Below are 25,401 nucleotides of genomic sequence, written 5' to 3' on the forward strand. Positions count from 1 at the left end.
CCTTTTGGGTTAAAACCCTGTGATTTTGGGTTCTGGTTGCCCTGGTGATGGGGGGGGGGGGGGGGGGGGAGGGGTGTGGAAATGGTGCTTTTTAAGCTGAAACAATGGGAAATCGGAATTAAAGTGAAGAAAGGGCTGTAAAATGCACCCCCAATGCCCCTCATGCCCATCCATAGGGATCTCATATCCCCATAGCCCATTGGGGGGATCCACAATGCTTCCCAACACCCTTATCCCTGTGGAATGGGGGCTCCAGTGTCCCTGCACACACACCTCCCCCCCCCCCAGGGACCCCCATTCCCCCCAAGACCTCAACCCATCAGGAACAAGGGACCCATTTCTATGGGGCTGGGGTCCCTGTAAAGCCCATCCCTAGGGAACTGGGGACCCCCACACCCGGATCCCTATGGGAATGAGGGACATGCCCCTCATCACCCCAATATCCCACCCTATAGGGCACCATGGCCCCATATCCCACCCTATGGGGCACCAGGGCACCTTATCCCTATGGATATCCCTATGGGTCAGGGACCCCATCCCAGGTAACCCCCCACCTTGGTACCCACCCTGCGTGGGTACCCTTACAGCTACTCAACATCCCATTGGTGGATGAACCCGCCAATCATCCCACGATAGCCAATCAGAGCGGCAAATCCGGCCCAGGAAGGCGGGACCAGATGCAGCGATGAACGCCCCTCCTATTGGCTTCCTCACCCTCTTCTCCGTCAGCGATTGGCTGCTTCACCTATCAATCACACCCAGCAGAGGAGGCGGGGCTTGTTGCCTTCCGTGCCGCCCAGACCCCAGCTCTCACATCCCATTGGCTGTCCTCCCCATCCATCCCCACCACCCTCGCCTCCCATTCGCTGCTCCCACCCTTCCTTGCATCTCATTGGCTCAGCGTCCTTTAGTAGCCGGCTCCGGGCTCGGACAGCAGCGATTGGCGGAGCGGGCGGGCTGAAGGGCTAAATCCGCGCGCTGATTGGCTGAGGGGCGGGGCTCGCCCGTCAATCACCACCCAATGAGGGCGGTGGCGGCGGTGCCCCCCCCCACGGCTCCCGTTCGGCTCCCGTTCGGCTCCCGTTCGGCTCCCCCCCCCCCCCCCCCCCCCGCCCTCGGATGCAGCGGGCGGTTGCCATGGCAACGCATCACAGGTAGGAGGGGCTGCGGGGGGGGGGGGGCTCCTTCCATTGTACCCTATGGGGGGGGGGGCGATGTGGGGTGACCCCCCCCCCCCATGGCTATAGGGAGAGGGGGCATGGGGGTAAAGCCCCCCCCACATCCCTGCTATGAATAGGGGGGGGGCTATAGGGTAAATACCCCCCCATCTATAGGCGGGGGGATATTGGGGGTACCTCCTATGGGGGGGGCATTGGGATAACCCCCCCCCCATCTATGGGGCAGCTTGGGGGGGTCTCCCCCCCCCGCCCATGGCTATAGATTAAATGGGGGACCCCCCCTTTTAGGGCTAAGGGGTGTGCTTCCATTGTGGGGCTCTATGGGGGGGGCCCATAAAGGGGAACATCGGGGGGTGTCCCCCCCCCCTTCTTGGTTGCTTTTTCACTTTAAATCATAAGGTTTTGGTTAAAAAGCACCAAAAAGGGGGGGTGCTCCCCCCCCCCCCAAGCAGAGCCAAGCACCCCCTTCCCCACATCTATGGGGCAAAGGTTGGGTACTACACCCCCCCCTCGCCCCCCCCATGATGGCTCCATCCAGGCACAGCCCCGGAGCGTTGCCTTTGTGTGCTTCCTGCTGCCTCCTTTTGGGTTGAAATCCCGGGATTTTAGCTCTGTTGGGATTCGGCAGCGAATCCCGGTCCCCCCCCCCCCCAAAATCCCTGCTCCTTTTGGGATGTTTTTCCCCTTTTCCTGCTGCTTTGGGAGCCTTTGATACCTGCAGCATGGATGCAGGCACCCACCCCCCCCCCGATTTGCATGGAAAATCCCCAAAAACACCAGAATTTTGGGCTCATTTCAGCCCATTTTGGGCAAACATCCCGTTCTGTGCATCATTTTGGGATGTTTCCACCTGGAAATCCACATTTGGGGATGGAAGGGGTGGGATTTGGGCATCAAATCCCCCCCCCATTTGGCCCCGTCAGAGCAGAATTCCTGATGTTTAACCTCATTTCCAAGCCCTTTTCCTGCTTTTCCCACCCTCTGGAATGCTGGTGGTTTCATCCGTGGGGTTTTCCCTCTTCCGGCTCCTTTTCCATGTTAAAAATGGGGTTTTCTGGCAAAACTGCGGGGGGGATTTACTGGTTTGGGAGTGATGGGGGGGGGGGGGGGAATTCCCGCTTCCAGGAATTCCCTTTGGGAACACCAATCCCTGCTCTCCACTTGGCCTATTTCCCTACCCAACAGTGGCATTCCCAGCCCCATTCCCACCATTTGACCCCTCTGCACCTTCAATGATCCCTCCAAATCCTCTTCCCCATCCCCTTGGGATGAGCTCTTGGGAATCCTCAAGGAATGGTGGCCGCCAGCTCCCTATCTCCATGCTGCAAATCCCATGGGATTGCAAACCCCACAGCTTCCTTTGGCTTCCCCTTATCCCATTCCCACCTGGATTTGGGCAGGGAGCAGCATCACCCTTTGGCCACCTCGTTTTGGCCATTCCATGGTCATCCAATGGGAATTCTTCCTCCTTTTGGGGACATAGCTCCTGGTTTGGGAATGTTTTGTGGGAATACCTCATCCCTCTGGAGCCGCCTCTGGAATCCCTCTTTATCCAGCATTCCCAAACCGACTATTTCCCATCCCATTCCTCCAATCCCAAACTGAGATTCCCTCCTCGGAGAGGCATTTTTCCATGGGAACCCCCCAAAATGGGTTGTGAATCCATAGGGATTCCCCCTCTCATCCCACCCATTCCTTCCCAAAACGAGGGAATTTCGGGCTTCATTCCTGCTTTTCGGCTGTTTTGATCGGGGCCAACACAGGATGGGAAAACTGGGCTTAAAATAACAAATTTGAGGGGATTTTAGGGAATTTTTTAGGGCATTCCATGCTTTTCCACGGGCTGCCCACCGAGGGATGCTCCCGCCTCGGTTCGGATCCATGAAAACAGCGGGATGAGGACAACTTGGAGCGGGGATGGGGATGCCCTTCACGTTGGCCTTGCTTTTCCAGGTGAGATCCCAATATCCCAGCTGGAATTCCACGATGGCGTCGCCGGCCGTCAGCCCCGATTCCTCTTCCCATGAGGGCCTCTCCTCCATCCACTCGGCTCCCGCTTGTTCTCCCACTTCCGACTCGGAAAACCTCAGTCCCGATGAGCTGGAGCTGTTGGCAAAGCTGGAGGAGCAGAACCGGTGAGTTCCCAATGGAATTCCCTCCCCATTCCCACTCTTTTCCCAAGCGTTTCCCATCCCCGATGTCCCAAACCCGATGGGGATGGAATTCCAGGAGCTGCTTCCTCAAGCATCCCCAATGGGAAGCATCTCCAAGGTGGTTTTCCTCTATGGAAGCAGCTCTTCCCGATGGGAAAAGGGGATCTTGGGAAGGAGGTGGCTGTTTGGAAAGGGATCAATAAGGAATGGTCCCATTCCGGGGCTGGGATCCCAGCTGCTCCTATGGGAAAAGGAGGTTTGGAGGAGTCCCTTTGTCCTCCTTTGGGATGTTTTGTGGGATGGGGTTGATGGGATCGCCTCTTCTGTGGGAATACCTCCTTTTCTGGGATGGGTTTGGGGGAATCTTCTCCTTGAGGCTGTTTTGTGGGAATGCCGCAGTTTTGGGGATAGTTTTGCTGGAATCTCCTCTTCTTTGGGTTAATTTTTGGGGAATTCCTCCTTTTCTGGGATAATTTTGATGGAATCTCCTCTTCTTTGGGTTATTTTTGGGGGGAATTCCTCTGTTTCTGGGATGGTTTTGATGGAATCTCCTCTTCTTTGGGTTATTTTTGGGAATTCCTCTCTTTTTGGGATGGTTTTGATGGAATCTCCTCTTCTTTGGGTTATTTTTGGGAATTCCTCCTTTTCTGGGATAATTTTTGATGGAACCTCCTCTTCTTTGGGTTATTTTTGAGAATTCCTCTTTTTCTGGAATGGTTTTGATGGAGCCTCCTCTTCGTTGGGTCATTTTGTGGGAATTCCTCCATTTCTGGGATAATTTGGATGGAATCTCCTCTCCTTTGGGTTATTTTGGGGTATACTTCCATTTCTGGGATGGTTTTGATGGAATCTCCTCTTCTTTGGGTCGTTTTTTGGGAATTCCTCCATTTTGGGGATAATTTTGCTGGAATCTCCTCTTCTTTGGGTTATTTTTGGGAATTCCTCTGTTTCTGGGATGGTTTTGATGGAATCTCCTCTTCTTTGGGTTATTTTTGGGAATTCCTCTGTTTCTGGGATGGTTTTGATGGAATCTCCTCTTCTTTGGGTTATTTTTGGGAATTCCTCCATTTCTGGGATAATTTTTGATGGAACCTCCTTTTCTTTGGGTCATTTTGTGGAAATTCCTCCATTTCTGGGATAATTTTGCTGGAGTCTCCTCTTCTTTGGGTTATTTTTGGGAATCCCTCCATTTCTGGGATAATTTTTGCTGGAGTCTCCTCTTCTTTGGGTTCATTTTGCGGCCCTTCTTTGGTGCCCTTTGGAGCCTCTTCGGGCCTATCCCCGCCTCCCGCAGGCTCCTGGAAGCCGACTCCAAATCCCTGCGCTCCATGAACGGCTCCCGTCGGAACAGCGGCTCCTCGCTGGTCTCCAGCTCCTCGGCCTCCTCCAACCTCAGCCACCTGGAAGAGGACACGTGGATCCTGTGGGGCCGCGTCGTCAACGAGTGGGACGAGTGGCGGAGGAAGAAGGAGAAGCTGCTGAAGGTCGGGAAGCGCCGATGCCGGTGCCGCCGCCACCGCGTCCCGCGGGGATGCTCACGCCGTCTCTCCCGCAGGAGCTCATCCGTAAAGGGATTCCCCATCACTTCCGAGCCATCGTCTGGCAGCTCCTGTGCAGCGCCACCGAGATGCCCGTCAAGAAGCAGTACTCGGAGCTGCTCAAGATGTCCTCGCCGTGCGAGAAGCTCATCCGCCGCGATATCGCCCGCACCTACCCGGAGCACGAGTTCTTCAAGGGCCAGGACAGCCTGGGCCAGGAAGTGCTCTTCAATGTCATGAAGGTAGCGGCCAGCTCCGTGCCTTTGGTGCTCCTTCTCTGCCATGGGGTCTGGTGGGACCCACATCCGGAGCCGGCGCTTCCGGCCCCAAGGAGCTCGTTCCTAAAGCTTCGTTTTCCTCTTTGCTGGATTAAGGAACGATCGTTTTCCCATTGGGTTTCCCTCTGGATTAAGGAACCAACACTCAATCGTTTTCCCGTTGGGTTTCCCTCTGGATTAAGGAAGCAACACTCAATCGTTTTCCCATTGGGTTTCCCTTTGGATTAAGGAACCAGCACTCAATAGTTTTCCCATTGGGTTTCCCATTGGATTAAGGAAGCAGCACACAGTCATCTTCCCATTGGGTTTCCCATTGGATTAAGGATCCAACACTCAATAGTTTTTCCGTTGGGTTTCCCTCTGGATTAAGGAACCAACACTCAACAGTTTCCCCGTTGGGTTTCCCTTTGGATTAAGGAACCAACACTCAATCATTTTCCCGTTGGGTTTTCCTTTGGATTAAGGAAGCACCACTCAATCCTTTTCCTGTTGGGTTTCCCTCTGGATCAAGGAAGCACCACTCAATAGTTTTCCCGTTGGGTTTCCCTTTGGATTAAGGAACCAACACTCAATAGTTTTCCCGTTGGGTTTCCCTTTGGATTAAGGAACCAACACTCAATTGTTTTCCCATTGGGTTTTCCTTTGGATTAAGGAAGCACCACTCAATAGTTTTCCCATTGGGTTTCCCTCTGGATTAAGGAACCAACACTCAATAGTTTCCCCGTTGGGTTTCCCTTTGGATTAAGGAACCAACACTCAATAGTTTCCCCGTTGGGTTTCCCTCTGGATTAAGGAACCAACACTCAATCGTTTTCCCATTGTGTTTCCCTCTGGATTAAGGAACCAACACTCAATCGTTTTCCCATTGTGTTTCCCTCTGGATTAAGGAGGCAATTGGGGCTTTGGGGGTATCCTCCCAACAGGAGGTGATGTCAACCACAACCAAAGCTCTTTTCCAGCATGGAAATGGGTTTTCCATCGAGGATTAAGGCTTCCTGCCACAGGGAATGTGGAGGCCAGGGCCCTGCTCACACCCCCATTGATAGGGGGGATCAGGAATTAGGGAATTCTGGAATGAACTGGGTTGGGAAAGAGCTTCAAGCTCATCAGATCCAACCTTTATCCAAGCACTTCCAAGGCCTGGGGTTCCCACCCAACTCGATGCCATTGGGATGCCCTCATCGGCATCAATGGAGCCCCCAAGCCCTGAGGGTGTCCACAGGTGGATGTGACCCCATTCCCATGCCCCTCTGGACCAGAGCATCCAATGCTTTTCCTTCTTCCCAGGCCTATTCCCTGGTGGACCGCGAGGTCGGCTACTGCCAGGGCAGCGCCTTCATCGTGGGACTGCTGCTCATGCAGGTTTGTGGTGGGTTCCAAGGCTCCCTTCCCGCTCCTCCAGCGCCGGATCCGGTGGGATTTGTGTCCCGTTGGATCTGCAGATGCCTGAGGAAGAGGCCTTCTGCGTGTTCGTGAGGCTGATGCAGGAATACCGGCTCCGGGAGCTCTTCAAGCCCAGCATGGCCGAGCTGGGGCTCTGCATCTTCCAGTTCGAGTCCCTGCTGCAGGTGGGCACCAGCGCCATGGGGCAGCCAAGAGGGGAGAGGCCTTGGGGACCATCCATGAGGTGCTCCATGGACCATGCATGAGATACCCAAAGGGGCCATCCATGAGGTGCTCCATGGACCATGCATGAGATACCCAAAGGGACCATCCATGAGATGCTCCATGGACCATCTATGAGCCTATAGGCACCATGGGGACCATCCATGAGACCATTGGGACCATCTATGAGATGCTCCATGGGGACCATCCATGAGATGCTTCATGGACCATCTATGAGCCTATGGGCACCATGGGGACCATCCATGAGACCATTGGGACCGTCTATGAGATGCTCCATGGACCGTGCATGAGATACCCAAAGGGACCATCCATGAGATGCTGCATGGACCATCTATGAGCCTATGGGCACCATGGGGACCATCCATGAGACCATTGGGACCGTCTATGAGATGCTTCATGGGGACCATCCATGAGATGCTTCATGGACCGTGCATGAGATACCCAAAGGGACCATCCATGAGATGCTCCATGGACCATCTATGAGCCTATGGGCACCATGGGGACCATCCATGAGACCATCGGGACCATCAATGAGATGCTCCATGGGGACCATCCATGAGATGCTTCATGGACCGTGCATGAGATACCCAAAGGGACCATCCATGAGATGCTTCACGGACCATCTATGAGCCTATGGGCACCATGGGGACCATCCATGAGACACCCAAAGGGACCATCCATGAGATGCCCCAAGGCCCATCCATGGATGCTCTCAGGAGCATCCATGACTCCTAAAGGGGGGCATCAGTGGGACCCAAAGGACACCTTGGGGGTATCCATGAGAGCCCCATGAGATGCTCCATGGATCATCCATGGGCCTATGGGCACCATGGGGACCACAGTAGGGGCCCTCATGGTGGTCTCATCTCATGGGGCATCACCAAGGCCCATCCACAAACCCTCCTGGAGCTGTCCAAGCCTCAGGAACCAGGATTGACCCTGGGAACCATCCCCCATTCCCGGTATTTCTCCATCCCCCATTCCCAGTTTTCTCCATCACCCATTCCCACTATTCCTCCGTCCCCCATTCCCGGTATTCCTTCATCCCCCATCCTGATTTACCTCCATCCCCCATTCCCAGTTTCCTCCACCCCCCATTCCCAGTTTTCCTCCATCCCCCATTCCCAGTTTCCTCCACCCCCCATTCCCAGTTTCCTCCATCCCCCATTCCCAGTTTTCTCCATCCCCCATTCCCAGTTTTTTCCACCCCCCATTCCCAGTTTTCCTCCATCCCCCAATCCCAGTTTTCCTCCATCCCCCATTCCCAGTTTCCTCCATCCCCCATTCCCAGTTTTCTTCACCCCCCATTCCCAGTTTCCTCCACCCCCCATTCCCAGTTTTCCTCCATCCCCCAATCCCAGTTTTCCTCCATCCCCCATTCCCAGTTTCCTCCATCCCCCATTCCCAGTTTTCTTCATCCCCCATTCCCAGTTTCCTCCATCCCCCATTCCCAGTTTCCTCCACCCCCATTCCCAGTTTGCTCCATCCCCCATTCCCAGTTTCCTCCATCCCCCATTCCCAGTTTCCTCCATCCCCCATTCCCAGTTTCCCTCCATCCCCCATTCCCAGTTTCCTCCATCCCCCATTCCCAGTTTTCTCCACCCCCCATTCCCAGTTTTCCTCCATCCCTCAATCCCAGTTTTCCTCCATCCCCCATTCCCAGTTTCCCTCCATCCCCCATTCCCAGTTTCCTCCATCCCCCATTCCCAGTTTCCTCCATCCCCCATTCCCAGTTTTCTCCACCCCCCATTCCCAGTTTTCCTCCATCCCTCAATCCCAGTTTTCCTCCATCCCCCATTCCCAGTTTCCTCCATCCCCCATTCCCAGTTTCCTCCATTCCCCATTCCCAGTTTTCTCCACCCCCCATTCCCAGTTTTCCTCCATCCCCCAATCCCAGTTTTCCTCCATCCCCCATTCCCAGTTTCCTCCATCCCCCATTCCCAGTTTCCTCCATCCCCCATTCCCAGTTTTCCTCCATCCCCATTCCCAGTTTCCTCCACCCCCATTCCCAGTTTTCCTCCATCCCCCATTCCCGGTTTTCCTCCATCCAGGAGCAGCTGCCGGAGCTGAACACCCACTTCCGCTCCCAGAGCTTCCTCACTTCCATGTACGCTTCCTCCTGGTTCCTCACCCTCTTCCTCACCACCTTCCCTTTGCCCGTGGCCACGCGCGTCTTCGACATCTTCATGGACGAGGTAATTCCTGAGGGAATCCCATCCCCACGGATCGGGGCTGTGCTCTCCTCCGGGATCCCCATGGAGCCTTCCCATAGGGGCTGGAGATCGTCTTCCGTGTGGGAATGGCGCTGCTGCAGTTCAACCAAGCCGAGCTGGTCCAGTTGGACATGGAGGGAATGTCCCAGGTCCGTGCTGGGTCCTTTGGGATGTGTTCATCCCAAATGGATCAACACATCCCAAATGCGATGGGTTTTCCAATGGGATTTGGTTTGGGGCCCATTCGGGATGGGTTTGTCCAATGGGATTTGGTTTGGGGCACATTTGGGATGGGTTTGTCCAATGGGATTTGGTTTGGGGCCCATTTGGGATGGGTTCGCCCAATGGGATTTGGTTGGGGGCCCATTTGGGATGGGTTTGTCCAATGGGATTTGGCTTAAGGCCCATTTGGGATGTGTTTTCCAATGGGATTTGGTTTGGGGCCCATTTGGGATGGGTTTGTCCAATGGGATTTGGTTTGGGGGCCCATTTGGGATGGGTTTGTCCAATGGGATTTGGCTTAGGGCCCATTTGGGATGGGTTTTCCAATGGGATTTGGCTTAGGGCCCATTTGGGATGGGTTTGTCCAATGGGATTTGGGTTGGGGCCCATTTGGGATGGGTTTGTCCAACGGGATTTGGTTTGGGGCCCATTTGGGATGGGTTTGTCCAATGGGATTTGGGTTGGGGCCCATTTGGGATGGGCTTTCCAATGGGATTTGGTTTGGGGCCCATTTGGGATGGGTTTGTCCAATGGGATTTGGCTTAGGGCCCATTTGGGATGGGTTTGTCCAATGGGATTTGGTTTGGGGCCCATTTGGGATGGGTTTGTCCAATGGGATTTGGCTTAGGGCCCATTTGGGATGGGTTTGTCCAATGGGATTTGGCTTGGGGCCCATTTGGGATGGGTTTGTCCAATGGGATTTGCTTTGGGGCCCATTTGGGATGGGTTTGTCCAATGGGATTTGGCTTGGGGCCCATTTGAGATGGGTTTGTCCAATGGGATTTGCTTTGGGGCCCATTTGGAATGGGTTTGTCCAATGGGATTTGGTTTGGGGCCCATTTGGGATGGGCTTTCCAATGGGACATGGTTTGGAGGCCCATTTGGGATGGGTTTGTCCAATGGGATTTGGTTTGGGGCCCATTTGGGATGGGTTTGTCCAATGGGATTTGGCTTGGGGCCCATTTGGGATGGGTTCGTCCAATGGGATTTGGTTTGGGGGCACATTCGGGATGGGTTTGTCCAATGGGATTTGGTTGTGGGCCCATTTGGCATGGGTTCGTCCAATGGGATTTGGTTGGGGGCCCATTTGGGATGGGTTTGTCCAATGGGATTTGGCTTAGGGCCCATTTGGGATGGGTTTTCCAACGGGATTTGGTTTGGGGCCCATTTGGGACGGGTTTGTCCAATGGGATTTGGCTTGGGGCCCATTTGGGATGGGTTTGTCCAATGGGATTTGGTTTGGGGCCCATTTGGGATGGTTTTGTCCAATGGGATTTGGTTTGGGGCCCATTTGGGATGGGTTTGTCCAATGGGATTTGGTTTGGAGGCACATTCGGGATGGGTTTTCCAATGCGATTTGGTTTGGGGCCCATTTGGGATGGGTTCATCCAATGGGATTTGGTTGGGGGCCCATTTGGGATGGGTTTGTCCAATGGGATTTGGCTTAGGGCCCATTTGGGATGGGTTTTCCAATGGGATTTGGTTTGGGGCCCATTCGGGATGGGTTTGTCCAATGGGATTTGGCTTGGGGCCCATTTGGGATGGGTTTGTCCAATGGGATTTGGTTGTGGGCCCATTTCGGATGGGCTTTCCAATGGGATTTGGTTGGGGGGCCCATTTGGGATGGGTTTGTCCAATGGGATTTGGCTTGGGGCCCATTTGGGATGGGTTTGTCCAATGGGATTTGGTTTGGAGGCCCATTTGGGATGGGTTTGTCCAATGGGATTTGGTTTGGGGGCATATTTGGGATGGGTTTGTCCAATAGTATTTGGTTTGGGGCCCATTTGGGATGGGTTTGTCCAATGGGATTTGGTTGGGGGGCCCATTTGGGATGGGTCTGTCCAATGGAATTTGGCTTGGGGCCCATTTGGGATGGGTTTGTCCAATGGGATTTGGTTTGGGGGCATATTTGGTATGGGTTTGTCCAATGGGATTAGGTTTGGGGCCCATTTGGGATGAGTTTGGGGCGGGTTTCCTGCTATGGGTCCATGATCCATGGCTTTCCTGCCTCTGCAGTACTTCCAGAAGGTGATCCCGCACCAGTTCGACAGTTGTCCGGATAAGCTCATCCTTAGGGCATTCCAGGTCAAATACAATGCCAAGAAGATGAAGAGGTGAGGCCATGGAATTGGGGTCCTGCGGGAGATGTGGGGCACGGGACAATGGGGTCTGGTCCCATCCCTGTATCCCAAACAGGCTGGAGAAGGAATACGCCAGCATCAAGAACAAGGAGATGGAGGAGCAGATCGAGATCAAGGTGAGGGACAGCCATGGAGCCCATTCCAGAGCTGTGGAACCCATCAATGGAGCCCATTCCAGAGCCATGGAACCCATCCCAGGGCCATGGAACCCATCCCAGGGCCATGGAACCCATCCCAGGGCCATGGAACCCATCCCAGAGCCATGGAACCCATCCATGGAACCCATTCCAGAGCCATGGAACCCATCCCATGGAGCCCATCCCAGAGGCATGGACACCATCCCATGGAGCCCATCCCTGGAACCCATCCCAGAGGCATGGAGCCCATCCATGTAACCCATCCCACAGCCATGGAACCCATCCATGGAACCCATCCCATGGAACCCATCCATGGAACCCATTCCAGAGCCATGGAACCCATCCATGGAACCCATCCCATGGAACCCATCCCAGAGCCATGGAACCCATCCATGGAACCCATTCCAGAGCCATGGAACCCATCCATGGAACCCATTCCATGGAGCCCATCCATGGAACCCATCCCATGGAACCCATCCCATGGAACCCATCCATGGAGCCCATTCCAGAGCCAAGGAACCCATCCATGGAACCCTCTCCCATGGCCTCATCTCCCCCCTTTGTGTCCCCCCCCTCCCCGCAGCGCCTGCGCACGGAGAATCGGCTCCTGAAGCAGCGCATCGAGACCCTGGAGAAGGTGAGGGCCATGGGCAGCACCCCAAAAACACCCCCGAAAACCCTAAAGTAAACCAAAACACCCTCAAAACACCCACAAAACACCCTAAAACCACCCCAAACCCCCCCTAAAACACAACCACCCCAAAACACCCCTAAACCACCCCAAACCACTCCTAAAACAACCAAAACCACCCCAAAATGCCCCTAAAACACCCAGAACATTCTAAAACACCCCTAAAGCACCTCAAAACACTCTAAACCACCCCAAAACAACAACAAAACACTCCAAAACACCCCCAAACCACCCCCAGACCACCCTAAAACACCCCAAAGCACCCCAAAATACCCTGAAACACCAAACACACCCCCAAAACACCCCTAAAACACACCTATAACACCTCTAAAACACGCAACACACCCCCAAAACACCCCTATAACACCCCCAAAACACCATAAAACACCCCAAACCACCCCTAAAACACCCCAAAACACCATAAAAGACCCCAAACCACCACATAACACCTCCAAAACACCATAAAACACTCCTATAACAGCCCTAGAACACCCCTATAACACCCCCAAAACACCCCTAAAACACCCCAAAACCCCTACAACACCCTTATAACACCCCCAAAACACCATGACACTCCAAAACACCCCTAAAACACCCCTATAACACCCCCAAAACACCATAAAACACTCCAAAACACCCCTAAACCCCCAAAACCCATAAAACACCTAGCAGCCCTAAAACACCATAACAAAACACCCCAAAGCAGCACCCTTATAACACCCCCAAAACACCATAAAACACCCCTATAATACCCCCAAAACACCATAAAACACCCCTATAATACCCCCAAAACACCATAAAACACCCCTAAACACCCCTAAAAAAAACACCCCAAAACACCCCTAAAACACCCCTATAACACCCTTATAACACCATAAAACACCCCAAAACACCGTAAAACACCCCAAACCACCCTTAAAACACCCCTATAACACCCTTATAAAACCCCCAAAACGCCATAAAACACCCCCAAACCACCCAAAACCACCTCAAACCCTCTTAGAACGCTCCCCCCCCCCCCCCTCCCCGGAGCACCCATGGGTGCCCCCCCATCGCCTCCAGCTGCCCTCTTCCCTCCTCGCCCCCCCTCCCAGCGCTGTCCAGGTGCTGAAAGCCGCTCCTCCCGCCCGCTCCATGGCCGCTCCATGTGGAATCGTCAATGGGGAGGTGGGAAACGCTCGGCATCGGGATAGAACAGGAGGGAAAAGAGCAGGAATCCCATTGGACCCCCCCCCCCCCCCAAAATCTCTGGAATACCCCCAGGAAAGGGCTGGGAATGCCGCGGGCGCCTCCACTTTACGGCTTCTCTCGCTGCTTCCATCTCATTCCTTCTCTTTTCCCTCTTTTCCTTCTTTTCCCGGCCGTGCCGCAGGAGAGCGCGGCTCTCGCCGACCGCCTCATCCAGGTACTATCCCCAAGGAGGGATTTTCCTGCTTTTCCTGCTTGGTCGAAGCCTTTTCCTCCCCCCTTTTTTGGCTGCCTTGTTCCTGCTTTGGGGAATTGCGGCCCTTCTCCTGCTTTTTCCGGAGGCTCCCGCGGCTCTTCCCGATTGGGGGAGGAGTGGGAATGGGGTTGGGTTTCAGTGGGAGGGGATGGGGGGAGAGTGGTCCCGAAGGTCCCCATGGGGCTGGTGGCACCTTCTATAGGGCGTGACATTGGCCTCGCTCCTCAGCCTTGGGGCCTCATTCACCCCCTTGTCCCCATTGTTCCCTTTGTTCCCCTTGTGCCCATTGGCCCCCATTGCCCCCGTTCCCCCCATTGCCCCCGTTACCCCAATTACCCCCATTGATATTACACACATTACCTCTGTTACCCCCATTACCCTCATTGCCCCCGTTACCCCCATTGCCCCCTTTACCTCTATTGCCCCCATTACCCCCATTGCCACCTTTACCCCCATTACCCTCATTGCCCCCATTACCCCTATTGCCCCCTTTACCCCCGTTGCACCCATTGCCCCCATTACCCTCATTGCCCCCATTACCCCCATTGCCCCCATTACCCTATTGCCCCCATTACCCCTATTGCCCCCATTGCCCCCATTACCCTCATTGCCCCCATTACCCCCATTGCCTCATTACCCCCATTGCCCCCATTACCCCCTTTACCCCCATTACCCCCTTTACCCCCATTGCCCCCTTTACCCCCATTGCCCCCTTTACCCCCATTGCCTCATTACCCCCATTACCCCCATTGTCACCATCACCCCATTGCCCCCCTTACCTCCGGCAGGGTCAGGTGACGCGGGCGCAGGAGGCAGAGGAGAATTACATCATCAAGCGGGAGCTGGCCGTGGTGCGGCAGCGCTGCAGCAGCGCCACCGAGAGCCTGCAGCGCGCCCAGAGCACCATCCAGCAGCTGCAGCACCAGCAGGTGTGGACAGCGCCCCCTTGTGCTGGGGAGGCCTTGGGTTCGTGTTTGGTTCCTGTTGGGTCCCTGTTGGGTTCCTGTTGGGTTCCTGTTGGGTTCCTGTTGGGTTTCTGTTGAGTTTCTGTTGGGGCCCTGTTGGGTTCCTGGTGGGGCCCTGGTGGGTCCCTGGTGGGTCCCTGTTGGGTTCCTGGTGGGTCTCTATTGGGTCCCTACTGGGGCCCTGTTGGGTTCGTGTTGGGTTCCTGTTGCGTTCCTGTTGAGTTCCTGTTGGGTTCCTATTGGGTCCCTGTTGGGTCCCTGTTGGGTCCCTGTTGGGTTCCTGGTGGGTCCCTGGTGGGTTCCTGTTGGATCCCTATTGGGGCCCTGTTGGGTTCTTGTTGGGTTCCCATTGGGTCCCTGTTGGGTCCCTGTTGGGATCTTGTTGGGTTCCCATTGGGTTCCTGTTGGGTCCCTGTTGGGTTCCTGTTGGGTTCCTATTGGGTTTCTATTGGGTCCCTGTTGGGTTCCTGGTGGGTCCCTGTTGGTTTCCTGTTGGGTCCCTGTTGGGTTCCTGTTGGGTTCCTGTTGGGTCCCTGATGGGTTCCTGTTGGTTTCCCATTGGGTCCCTGTTGGGTCTGTGTTGGGTTCCTGTTGGGGTCCTGTTGGGTCCCTGTTGGGTTCCTGTTGGGTTCCTGTTGGGTCCCTGTTGGGTTCCTGTTGGGTTCCTGTTGAGTTCCTGTTGGGTTCCTATTGGGTCCCTGTTGGGTTCCTGTTGGGTCCCTGTTGGGTTCCTGGTGGGTCTCTATTGGGTCCCTACTGGGGCCCTGTTGGGTTCGTGTTGGGTTCCTGTTGCGTTCCTGTTGGGTTCCTGTTGAGTCCCTGTTGGGTTCGTGTTGGGTCCCTGTTGGGTTCGTGTTGGGTCCCTGTTGGGTTCCTGTTGGGTTCCTGTTGAGTTCCTGTTGGGTTCCTATTGGGTCCCTGTTGGGTTCCTGTTGGGGCCCTATTGGGGCCCTGGTGGGTCCCTGTTGGGTTCCTGGTGGGTCTCTATTGGGTCCCTACTGGGGCCCTGTTGGGTTCGTGTTGGGTTCCTGTTGCGTTCCTGTTGGGTTCCTGTTGAGTTCCTGTTGGGTTCCTATTGGGTCCCTGTTGGATTCCTGTTGGGTCCCTATTGGGTCCCTGTTGGGTCCCTGGTGGGTTCCTGTTGGGTCCCTGGTGGGTTCCTGGTGGGTCCCTGGTGGGTTCCTGTTGGGTCCCTGTTGGGTCCCTGATGGGTTCCTGTTGGTTTCCCATTGGGTCCCTGTTGGGTCTGTGTTGGGTTCCTGTTGGGGTCCTGTTGGGTTCCTGTTGGGTCCCTGTTGGGTTCCTGTTGGGTTCCTGTTGGGTCCCTGATGGGTTCCTGTTGGTTTCCCATTGGGTCCCTGTTGGGTCTGTGTTGGGTTCCTGTTGGGGTCCTGTTGGGTCCCTGTTGGGTTCCTGGTGGGTTCCTGTTGGGTCCCTGTTGGGTTCTTGTTGGGTTCCCGTTGGGTCCCTGTTGGGTTCATGTTGGGTTCCTGTTGGGTTCTTGTTGGGTCCCTGTTGGGTCCCTTTTGGGTTCCTGTTGGGTTCTTGGTGGGTTCCTGTTGGGTTCTTGTTGGGTTCCTGTTGGGTTCCTGTTGGGTTCTTGTTGGGTCCCTGTTGGGTCCCTTTTGGGTTCCTGTTGGGTTCTTGGTGGGTTCCTGCTGGGTTCCTGTTGGGTTCTTGGTGGGTTCCTGTTGGGTTCCTCTTGTGTCCCTGTTCTGTTTTTGCTGTGTCCTTGCTCTATCCCTGTTCTATCCCTTTTGTGTCCCTGTTGTTGTGTCCCTCTTCTATCCCTGTTCTATCCCTGCTGTCTCCCTGTTCTATCCCTCTTCTACCCCCGTTCTACCCCTGTTCTATCCCCATTCTATCCCCGTTCTATCCCCGTTCTATCCCTCTTCTATCCCCGTTCTATCCCTCTTCTATCCCTCTTCTATCCCTGCTGTATCCCCGTTCTACCCCTGTTCTATCCCCATTCTATCCCTGTTCTATCCCCGTTCTATCCCTCTTCTATCCCTGCTGTATCCCCGTTCTATCCCCATTCTATCCCTGTTCTATCCCCATTCTATCTCCGTTCTATCCCTCTTCTATCCCCGTTCTATCCCTGTTCTATCCCTGCTGTCTCCCTGTTCTATCCCTGTTCTATCCCCGTTCTATCCCCGTTCTATCTCCGTTCTGTCCCCATTCTATCCCCATTCTATCCCCATTCTATCCCCATTCTATCCCCGTTCTATCCCCGTTCTGTCCCCATTCTGTCCCCGTTCTGTCCCCGTTCTATCCCCGTTCTGTCCCCGTTCTGTCCGCGTTCTATCCCCGTTCTATCCCCGTGCTATCCCCGTTCTGTCCCTGTTCTATCCCTCTTCTATCCCCGTTCTATCCCTGCTCTATCCCTGTTCTATCCCCGTTCTATCCCTCTTCTATCCCCGTTCTATCCCTGCTCTATCCCCGTTCTGTCCCCGTTCTATCCCCGTTCTATCCCTCTTCTATCCCCGTTCTATCCCTGCTGTCTCCCTGTTCTATCCCCGTTCTTTCCCTCTTCCCTCCCCGTTCTATCCCTGCTCTATCCCTGTTCTATCCCAGGGGAACCCACGGCTGAGCGAGGCCTTCGTGACGCAGCTCGAGGCGGAGCTGGAGCAGTCGCGGCTCCGGGAGAGCCAGACCCGAGGAGCCCTCAAGGAGATGCAGGACCGGGTCCTCCACATGGAGCAGGTGCTGGGACATGGGTGCCCTGGCAGGGACCCATGGGTGGCCCTCTGGGGGGGGGGGTGGGTGTGGCAAGGGTGCCCTGTGGCACCCAGTGCTCCTGCGTGCAGTGACCTCATCCTGGGCGGTCCACAGCGCTGTCCCCATGGTGTCCCATTGCTGGCACCAGACCTCCCCATGATGTTCCCATGGTATCACGTTGATGTCCCCATGGTGTCCCACTGATGTCCCAGTGATGTCCCCATTGATGTCCCCATGCTGTCCCCATTGATGTCCCATTGATGTCCCATTGATGTCCCCATTGATGTCCCCATGGTGTCCCATTGATGTCCCCATGATGTCCCCATGGTGTCCCCATGCTGTCCCATTGATGCCCCCATGCTGTTCCCATTGATGTCCCGTTGATGTCCCATTGATGTCCCCATGCTGTCCCCATTGATGTCCCATCGATGTCCCATTGATGTCCCCATGCTGTCCCCATTGATGTCCCATTGATGTCCCCATTGATGTCCCATTGATGTCCCCATGCTGTCCCCATTGATGTCCCATTGATGTCCCCATGCTGTCCCATTGATGTCCCATTGATGTCCCATTGATGTCCCATTGATGTCCCCATTGATGTCCCCATTGCTGTCCCCATTGATGTCCCCATGGTGTCCCATCGATGTCCCATTGATGTCCCCATTGATGTCCCCATGGTGTCCCATTGATGTCCCCATTGATGTCCCCATTGATGTCCCCATGGTGTCCCCATGCTGTCCCATTGATGTCCCATTGATGTCCCCATTGATGTCCCATTGATGTCCCATTGATGTCCCCATTGATGTCCCCATGCTGTCCCATTGATGTCCCATTGATGTCCCATTGATTTCGCCATTGATGCCCCCGTGCTGTCACCATTGATGTCCCCATGCTGTCCCCATTGATGTCCCATCGATGTCCCATCGATGTCCCATTGATGTCCCCATGCTGTCCCATTGATGTCCCATTGATGTCCCATTGATGTCCCCATGCTGTCCCATTCATGTCCCATTGATGTCCCATCGATGTCCCATCGATGTCCCCATTGATGTCCCATTGATGTCCCATCGATGTCCCCTCTGTCCCCGCAGCAGAGCAGTTCAGTGCGGCTACAGGAGGAGCTCCAGGATCAGCTCCAGGGGCAGCTCCAGGAGCACCTGGAGCAGGAGGAGCTGCAGGAGGAGCTGCAGGAGGAGCTGCAGGAGGAGCTGCAAGAGGAGCTGCAGGAGGAGCTGCAGGAGGAGCTGCAGGAGGAGCTGCAGGAGGAGCTGCGGGAGGAGCTGCAGGAGGAGCTGCAGGAGGAGCTGCAGGAGGAGCTGCAAGAGGAGCTGCAAGAGGAGCTGCAGGAGGAGCTGCGGGAGGAGCTGCAGGAGGAGCTGCAGGAGCTGCGGGCGCTGCGTGAGGCCAAGGCCCTCGGGTCCCTCTCGGAGCTGCAGTCGCAGGTGGAGCTCAGGGATAGCATCATGGGGGTGCCAATGGGTGCTATGGGTGCCAATGGGTGCCAGTGGATGCTATTGGTGCCTATGGGTGCTATGGGTGCTGGTGGGTGCCCATGGGTGCTATGTGTGGTAATGGGTGCCAATGGGTGCCAATGGATTCTATGGGTGCTGATGGGTGCCAATGAGTGCTATGGGTGCTGATGGGTGCAATGGGTGCTGTGGATGCGCTGGGGTGCTGTGGATGCGCATGGGTGCTGTGGGTGCCAATGGGTGCTAATGGATGCTATGGGTGCCGATGGGTGCTATGGGTGCTGTAGATGCACATGGGTGCTGTGGGTGCCTATGGGTGCTGATGGGTGCCCATGGGTGTTATGGGTACTGGTGGGTGCTATGGGTGCTATGTGTGGCAATGAATGCCAATGGGTGCTAATGGGGGGTGCCAATGGGTTCTATGGGTGCTGATGGGTGCCAATATGTGCCAATGCGTGCTATGGGTGCCAATGGGTGCTATGAGTGCTGATAGGTGCCCATGGGTGTTATGGGTGCTGATGGGTGCTGTTGGTGCTGATGGGTGCCAATGGGTGCTATGTGTGGCAATGGGTGCCAATGGGTGCTAATGGGTGCCAATGGATTCTGTGGGTGCTGATGGGTGCTATGGATGCTCATGGGTGCTGTGGGTGCCAATGGGTGCTGATGGGTGCCCATGGGTGTTATGGGTGCCCATGGGTGCTATGGGTGCTGATGGGTGCCAGTTGTGCTGTGGGTGCTGATGGGTGCCAATGGGTGCTATGGGTGCTAATGGATGCTCTGGGTGCTGACAGGTGCTAATGGGTGCTATGGATGCTATGGGTACTGATGGGTGCCAGTGGGTACTATGGGTTCTGATGGGTGCCAATTGGTGCTGTGGGTTCTGATGGGTGCTGATGGGTGCCAGTGGGTGCTATGGGCACTGATGGGTCCCAATGGGTGCTATGGGTGCTGATGGCTGCTGTGAGTTCTGACGGGTGCTGTGGGTGCCAATGGGTGCTATGGGCACTGATGGGTGCCAATGGGTGCTGCGGGTACTGCTGGGTGCCAATGGGTGCTGCGGATGCCAATGGGTGCTATGAGCACTGATGGGTGCCAATGGGTGCTGCGGGTACTGATGGGTGCCAATGGGTGCTGCGGATGCCAATGGGTGCTATGAGCACTGATGGGTCCCAATGGGTGCTATGGGTGCTGATGGCTGCTGTGAGTTCTGACGGGTGCTGTGGGTGCCAATGGGTGCTATGGGCACTGATGGGTGCCAATGGGTGCTGCGGGTACTGATGGGTGCCAATGGGTGCTGCGGGTGCCAATGGGTGCTATGAGCCCTGATGGGTGCCAGTGGGTGCTATGGGTGCTGATGGGTGCCAGTGGGTGCTATGGATACTGATGGGTGCCAGTGGGTGCTGGGGGTGCTGATGGGTGCCAGTGGGTGCTCTGGGCGCTGATGGGTGCTGTGGGTGCTGCAGGAGCCCAAGGCGCTGCAGGAGGCGCAGGTGGAGCTGCGGGAGCTGCGGCAGCGGGTGCTGCACCTCGAGAGCCAGGTAGAGCCTCACTGGGGTGTTGGGTCCATGGGTGCTCAACTCGGGTCCATGGGTGCTGGGTCCATGGGTGCTGGGTCCATGGGTGCTGACCGGGGCTCTGGGTCCATGGGTGCTGGGTCCATAGGTGCTCGATGCTGGGTCCATAGGTGCTAAACTGAGGGCTCTGGGTCCATGGGTGCTGGGTCCATGGGTGCTGAACAGGGGCTCTGGGTCCATGGGTGCTGGGTCCATGGGTGCTGGGTCCATGGGTGCTGAACTGGGGCTCTGGGTCCATGGGTGCTTGGTCCATGGGTGCTGGGTCCATGGGTGCTGAACAGGGGCTCTGGTTCCATGGGTGCTGGGTCCATGGGTGCTGGGTCCATGGGTGCTGGGTCCATGGGTGCTGAACAGGGGCTCTGGGTCCATGGGTGCTGGGTCCATGGGTGCTGGGTCCATGGGTGCTGAACAGGGGCTCTGGGTCCATGGGTGCTGGGTCCATGGGTGCTGGGTCCGTGGGTGCTGGGTCCATGGGTGCTGAACTGGGTCTGTGGGTCCATGGGTGCTGGATCCATGGGTGCTGGGTCCATGGGTGCTGACGCTGTCTCCCATAGGGTGCTCTGCAGCCACTGGAGGTTCAGCACCGGCACCAGGAGCTGCAGAGCCAGGTACGGGGACACCCCCATAGGCACCCATAGACACCCTATAGAAACCCTATAGACACCCTATAGACACCCTATAGAAACCCTATAGAAACCCTATAGAAACCCTATAGAAACCCTATAGACACCCTATAGACACCCTATAGAAACCCTATAGAAACCCTATAGAAACCCTATAGAAACCCGATAGACACACTATAGACACCCTATAGAAAGCCTATAGACACCCTATAGAAACCCTATAGACACCCTATAGAAACCCTATAGACACCCATTGACGCCCATTGGTACCCCATGGACACCCTATAGACACCCTATAGACACCCATGGACACCCCTATGGACACCCTATAGACACCCTATAGAAACCCTATAGACACTTTATAGAAACCCTATAGACACCCATGGACACCCTATAGACACCCTATAGACACCCATTGACACCCTATAGACACCCATGGACACCCATGGGTACCCCATGGACACCCTATAGAAACCCTATAGACACCCATTGACACCCTATAGACACCCTATAGACACCCTATAGACACCCTAGAGACACCATATAGACACCCTAGAGAGACCCTATAGACACCCTATAGAGACCCTATAGACACCCTATAGACACCCTATAGACACCCTATAGACACCCATGGACACCCATGGGTACCCCATGGACACCCTATAGAAACCCTATAGAAACCCTATAGATGCCCATGGGCGCGCTATAGAGACCCATAGACCCTCATGGACACTACATAGGGTGAAACTGGGTGACACTGGGGTGCCATTGAGTGCCATTGGGTGCCATTGGATGCCATTGGGTGACACTGGGTAACATTGGGTGCCACTGGGTGCCACTGGGGTGCCACTGGGTGACCGTGGGGTGCTATTGCGTGTCATTGGGTGACACTGGAGTACTATTGGGTGCCATTGGGTGACACTGGGATGCCATTGGGTGCCGTTGGGTGACACTGGGGTACTATCGGGTGCCATTGGGTGACACTGGGGTACTATTGGGTGCCATTGGGTGACACTGGGGTACTATTGGGTGCCATTAGGTGACCCTGGGGTACTATTGGGTGCCATTGGGTGCCGTTGGGTGACACTGGGATGCCATTGGGTGCCATTGGGTGACCCTGGGGTACTATTGGGTGCCATTAGGTGACACTGGGTGACCCTGGGGTACTATTGGGGGCCATTGGGTGACACTGGGTGACCCTGGGGTACTATTGGGTGCCATTGAGTGACCCTGGAGTACTATCGGGTGCTGTTGGGTGACCCTGGGATGCCATTGGGTGCCATTGGGTGACACTGGGATGCCATTGGGTGCCATTGGGTGACACTGGGGTACTATTGGGGGCCATTGGGTGACACTGGGGTACTATTGGGTGCCATTGGGTGACACTGGGATGCCATTGGGTGCCGTTGGGTGACACTGGGGTACTATTGGGTGCCATTGGGTGACACTGGGTGACCCTGGGGTGCCATTGGGAGCCATTGGGTGACACTGGGGTACTATCGGGTGCCGTTGGGTGACCCTGGGATGCCATTGGGTGCCATTGAGTGACCCTGGGGTACTATCGGGTGCCATTGGGTGCCATTGGGTGACCCTGGGGTGCCATTGGGTACCATTGGGTGACACTGGGGTACTATTGGGTACAATTGGGTGCCATTGGGTGCCATTGGGTGACCCTGGGGTACTATCGGGTACAATTGGGTGCCATTGGGTGACCCTGGGGTACTATTGGGTGCCATTGGGTGACACTGGGGTACTATTGGGTGCCATTGGGTGCCATTGGGTGACCCTGGGGTACTATTGGGTGCCATTGGGTGCCGTTGGGGGCCGCAGAGCCTGCAGCAGGGGCTGCAAGAAGGGAGCAACGCGGCGGCAATGGAGGAGCTGCGGCAACGAGTGAGAGAGCTGGAACTGCAGGTGTGGGAATGGGATGGGGTGTGGGATATGGGATATGGGGTATGGGGTGTGGGGTATGGGGTGTGGGGTATGGGGTATGGGGTATGGGATATGGGATATGGGGTATGGGGTATGGGGTATGGGGTATGGGATATGGGGTATGGGGTGTGGGATATGGGATATGGGGTATGGGATATGGGGTATGGGATATGGGGTATGGGGTATGGGATATGGGGTATGGGCTATGGGGTATGGGGTGTGGGATATGGGATATGGGGTGTGGGATGTGGGGTGTGGGGTATGGGATATGGGGTGTGGGGTATGGGGTATGGGGTGTGGGGTGTGGGGTGTGGGATGTGGGGTATAGGATGTAGGGTATGGGATATGGGGTATGGGATATGGGGTATGGGGTGTGGGGTATGCAATATGGGGTATGGAGTATGGGATATGGGGTGTGGGATATGGGACATGGGATGTGTGGGCGCTGTCTCTGGGGGTGCACCCATGGGTGCTCTGGTTCCCAGCAGGAGCAGCGGCTGCTCCAGGGGCAGCTCAAGCGCTCGGAAGCGGCTCAGAGCATCCGGCACCTGCAGGAGCACATCCGGGAGCTCAAGGCTGAGGTGAGGACCCCCCAGCACCCATGGGTGTCAATGGGACCCGGAACCAGCACCCATGGGTGTCAATGGGACCCATAACCAGCACCCATGGGTGTCAATGGGACCAGCACCCATGGGTGTCAATGGGACCCGGGACCAGCGCCCATGGGTGTCAGTGGGACCCGGAACCAGCACCCATGGATGTCAATGGGACCCAGAACAGCGCCCATGGGTGTCAAATGGGCACCCATGGGTGTCAATGGGACCAGCGCCCATGGGTGTCAATGGGACCCGGGACCAGCACCCATGGGTGTCAATGGGACCTGGGACCAGCACCCATGGGTGTCAATGGGTCCTGGGACCAGCACCCCTGGGTGTCAATGGGACCCATAACCAGCACCCATGGGTGTCAATGGGACCCATAACCAGCACCCATGGGTGTCAATGGGACCCATAAACCAGCACCCATGGGTGTCAATGGGACCCATAACAAGCACCCATGGGTGACAGCACCTCTCCCCCCTGCCACTTCTCTGCTGTCCCTCATCCCCCCCTCACCCGCCCTTCACCCCCCCATCCCCCCCCATCCCCCCATCCCCCCCTCATCCCCCCCCACCCGCCCCTCACCCCCCCATGCCCCCCTCATCCCCCCCTCATCCCCCCATCCCCCCCATCCCCCCCCATCCTCCCCATCCCCCCCATCCCCCCATCACCCCCCCATCCCCCCCCATCCCCCCCTCTCCCCCCTCCATCCCTCCCCATCCCCCCCTCATTGCCCCCCCATCCCCCCCTCATTCCCCTCATCCCCCCCATCCCCCCCCCCCTCCCCCCATCCCCCCCATCCCCCCCCATCCCCCCACACCCCACATCCCCCCATCCCCCCCCCCCCCTCTCTCCCCCTATCCCCCCCCCATCCCCCCCTCCCCTCCCCCCTTTCTCCCCTAGATCCGGATGCTCCGGGGGTCGCTGCCGTTCGGTGCCGTGGGGCTGGGCCCCCCCCTGGGCCCCCCCCTGGACTCCTCGGGCTCTTCCGATGAGGAGCCCCCCCCCTTCCCCCTCCGGGCCCTCGGGCACTTGGGGGGCAGCAGCGACAGCGACCACGAGGGGGCGCCCCCCGCACCCTGAGCCCCAGAGAGGGGGTGGGGCTCCAGCCCCATAGAGCCCGGGGGCAGCCAATGGGGCAGCGAGGAGCACCCATGGGTCCCGTGGCACCCAAGGAGCACCCATGGAGCCTGTGGCACCCAAGGAGCACCCATGGAGCCTGTGGCACACAAGGGGCACCCATAGGACACTGAGGAGCACCCTCCTGTGGCACCCAAGGAGCACCCATGGAGCCCATAGGACACTGGGGAGCACCCATGGACCCTGTGGCACCCAAGGGGCACCCATAGGACACTGAGGAGCACCTTCCTGTGGCACCCAAGGAGTACCCATGGAGCCCATAGGACACTGAGGAGCACCCATGGACCCTTTGGCACCCTAGGAGCACCCATGGAGCCTGTGGCACCCAAGGAGCACCCATGGAGCCTGTGGCACACAAGGGGCACCCATAGGACACTAAGGAGCACCCTCCTGTGGCACCCAAGGAGCACCCATGGCGCCCATAGGACACTGGGAGCACCCATGGACCCTGTGGCACCCAAGGGGCACCCATAGGACACTGAGGAGCACCTTCCTGTGGCACCCAAGGAGCACCCATGGCGCCCATAGGACACTGAGGAGCACCCATGGGTCCCGTGGCACCCAAGGAGCACCCATGGAGCCCATAGGACACTGAGGAGCACCCTCCTGTGGCACCCAAGGAGCACCCATGGAGCCCATAGGACACTGGGAGCACCCATGGACCCTGTGGCACCCAAGGGGCACCCATAGGACACTGAGGAGCACCTTCCTGTGGCACCCAAGGAGCACCCATGGAGCCCATAGGACACTGAGGAGCACC

At 56.5% G+C, this 25,401-nt stretch overlaps 1 protein-coding gene and 1 long non-coding RNA gene across 2 annotated transcripts; one reads left to right on the forward strand and one right to left on the reverse strand.

Moving 5' to 3' along the window:
- The first annotated feature begins 1,107 nt into the window (after positions 1 to 1,107).
- On the forward strand, positions 1,108 to 24,686 carry LOC134172665 (EVI5-like protein). The gene is made up of 19 exons (XM_062635993.1): positions 1,108 to 1,154; positions 3,132 to 3,313; positions 4,626 to 4,815; positions 4,887 to 5,111; positions 6,435 to 6,509; positions 6,590 to 6,715; positions 8,825 to 8,968; positions 9,046 to 9,135; positions 11,225 to 11,322; positions 11,405 to 11,465; positions 12,070 to 12,123; positions 13,550 to 13,582; positions 14,410 to 14,550; positions 17,161 to 17,289; positions 20,237 to 20,311; positions 20,902 to 20,955; positions 22,801 to 22,884; positions 23,388 to 23,483; positions 24,405 to 24,686. The coding sequence occupies exons 2-19, from the start codon at positions 3,165 to 3,167 to the stop codon at positions 24,582 to 24,584; spliced, it is 2,004 nt and encodes a 667-aa protein (XP_062491977.1). The 5' UTR covers positions 1,108 to 1,154; positions 3,132 to 3,164; the 3' UTR covers positions 24,585 to 24,686.
- Positions 24,687 to 24,769: 83 nt separating this feature from the next.
- Positions 24,770 to 25,230, reverse strand: LOC134172666 (uncharacterized). Its single transcript, XR_009967980.1, has 3 exons — positions 25,144 to 25,230; positions 24,879 to 24,908; positions 24,770 to 24,804 (listed from the first exon to the last, which is right to left on the reverse strand). It is a non-coding gene; the product is annotated as an uncharacterized LOC134172666 (long non-coding RNA).
- Between the last annotated feature and the right edge of the window lie 171 nt (positions 25,231 to 25,401).

This window comes from Pezoporus occidentalis, unplaced genomic scaffold (genome assembly GCF_034315485.1).
Source record: "Pezoporus occidentalis ecotype Australia unplaced genomic scaffold, CSIRO_AGI_Poc_V1 ctg460, whole genome shotgun sequence".
Classification (NCBI taxonomy): Eukaryota; Metazoa; Chordata; class Aves; order Psittaciformes; family Psittacidae; genus Pezoporus; species Pezoporus occidentalis.

Excerpts from the sequence above, each read along its gene's own strand:
- LOC134172665 (XM_062635993.1), top strand. The coding sequence starts at position 3,165 with ATGGCGTCGCCGGCCGTCAGCCCCGATTCCTCTTCCCATGAGGGCCTC. Across the intron at positions 17,290-20,236 it reads GGGTCCTCCACATGGAGCAG|GAGCCCAAGGCGCTGCAGGA; the intron begins GTGCTGGGACAT and ends TGGGTGCTGCAG. Across the intron at positions 23,484-24,404 it reads TCCGGGAGCTCAAGGCTGAG|ATCCGGATGCTCCGGGGGTC; the intron begins GTGAGGACCCCC and ends TTTCTCCCCTAG.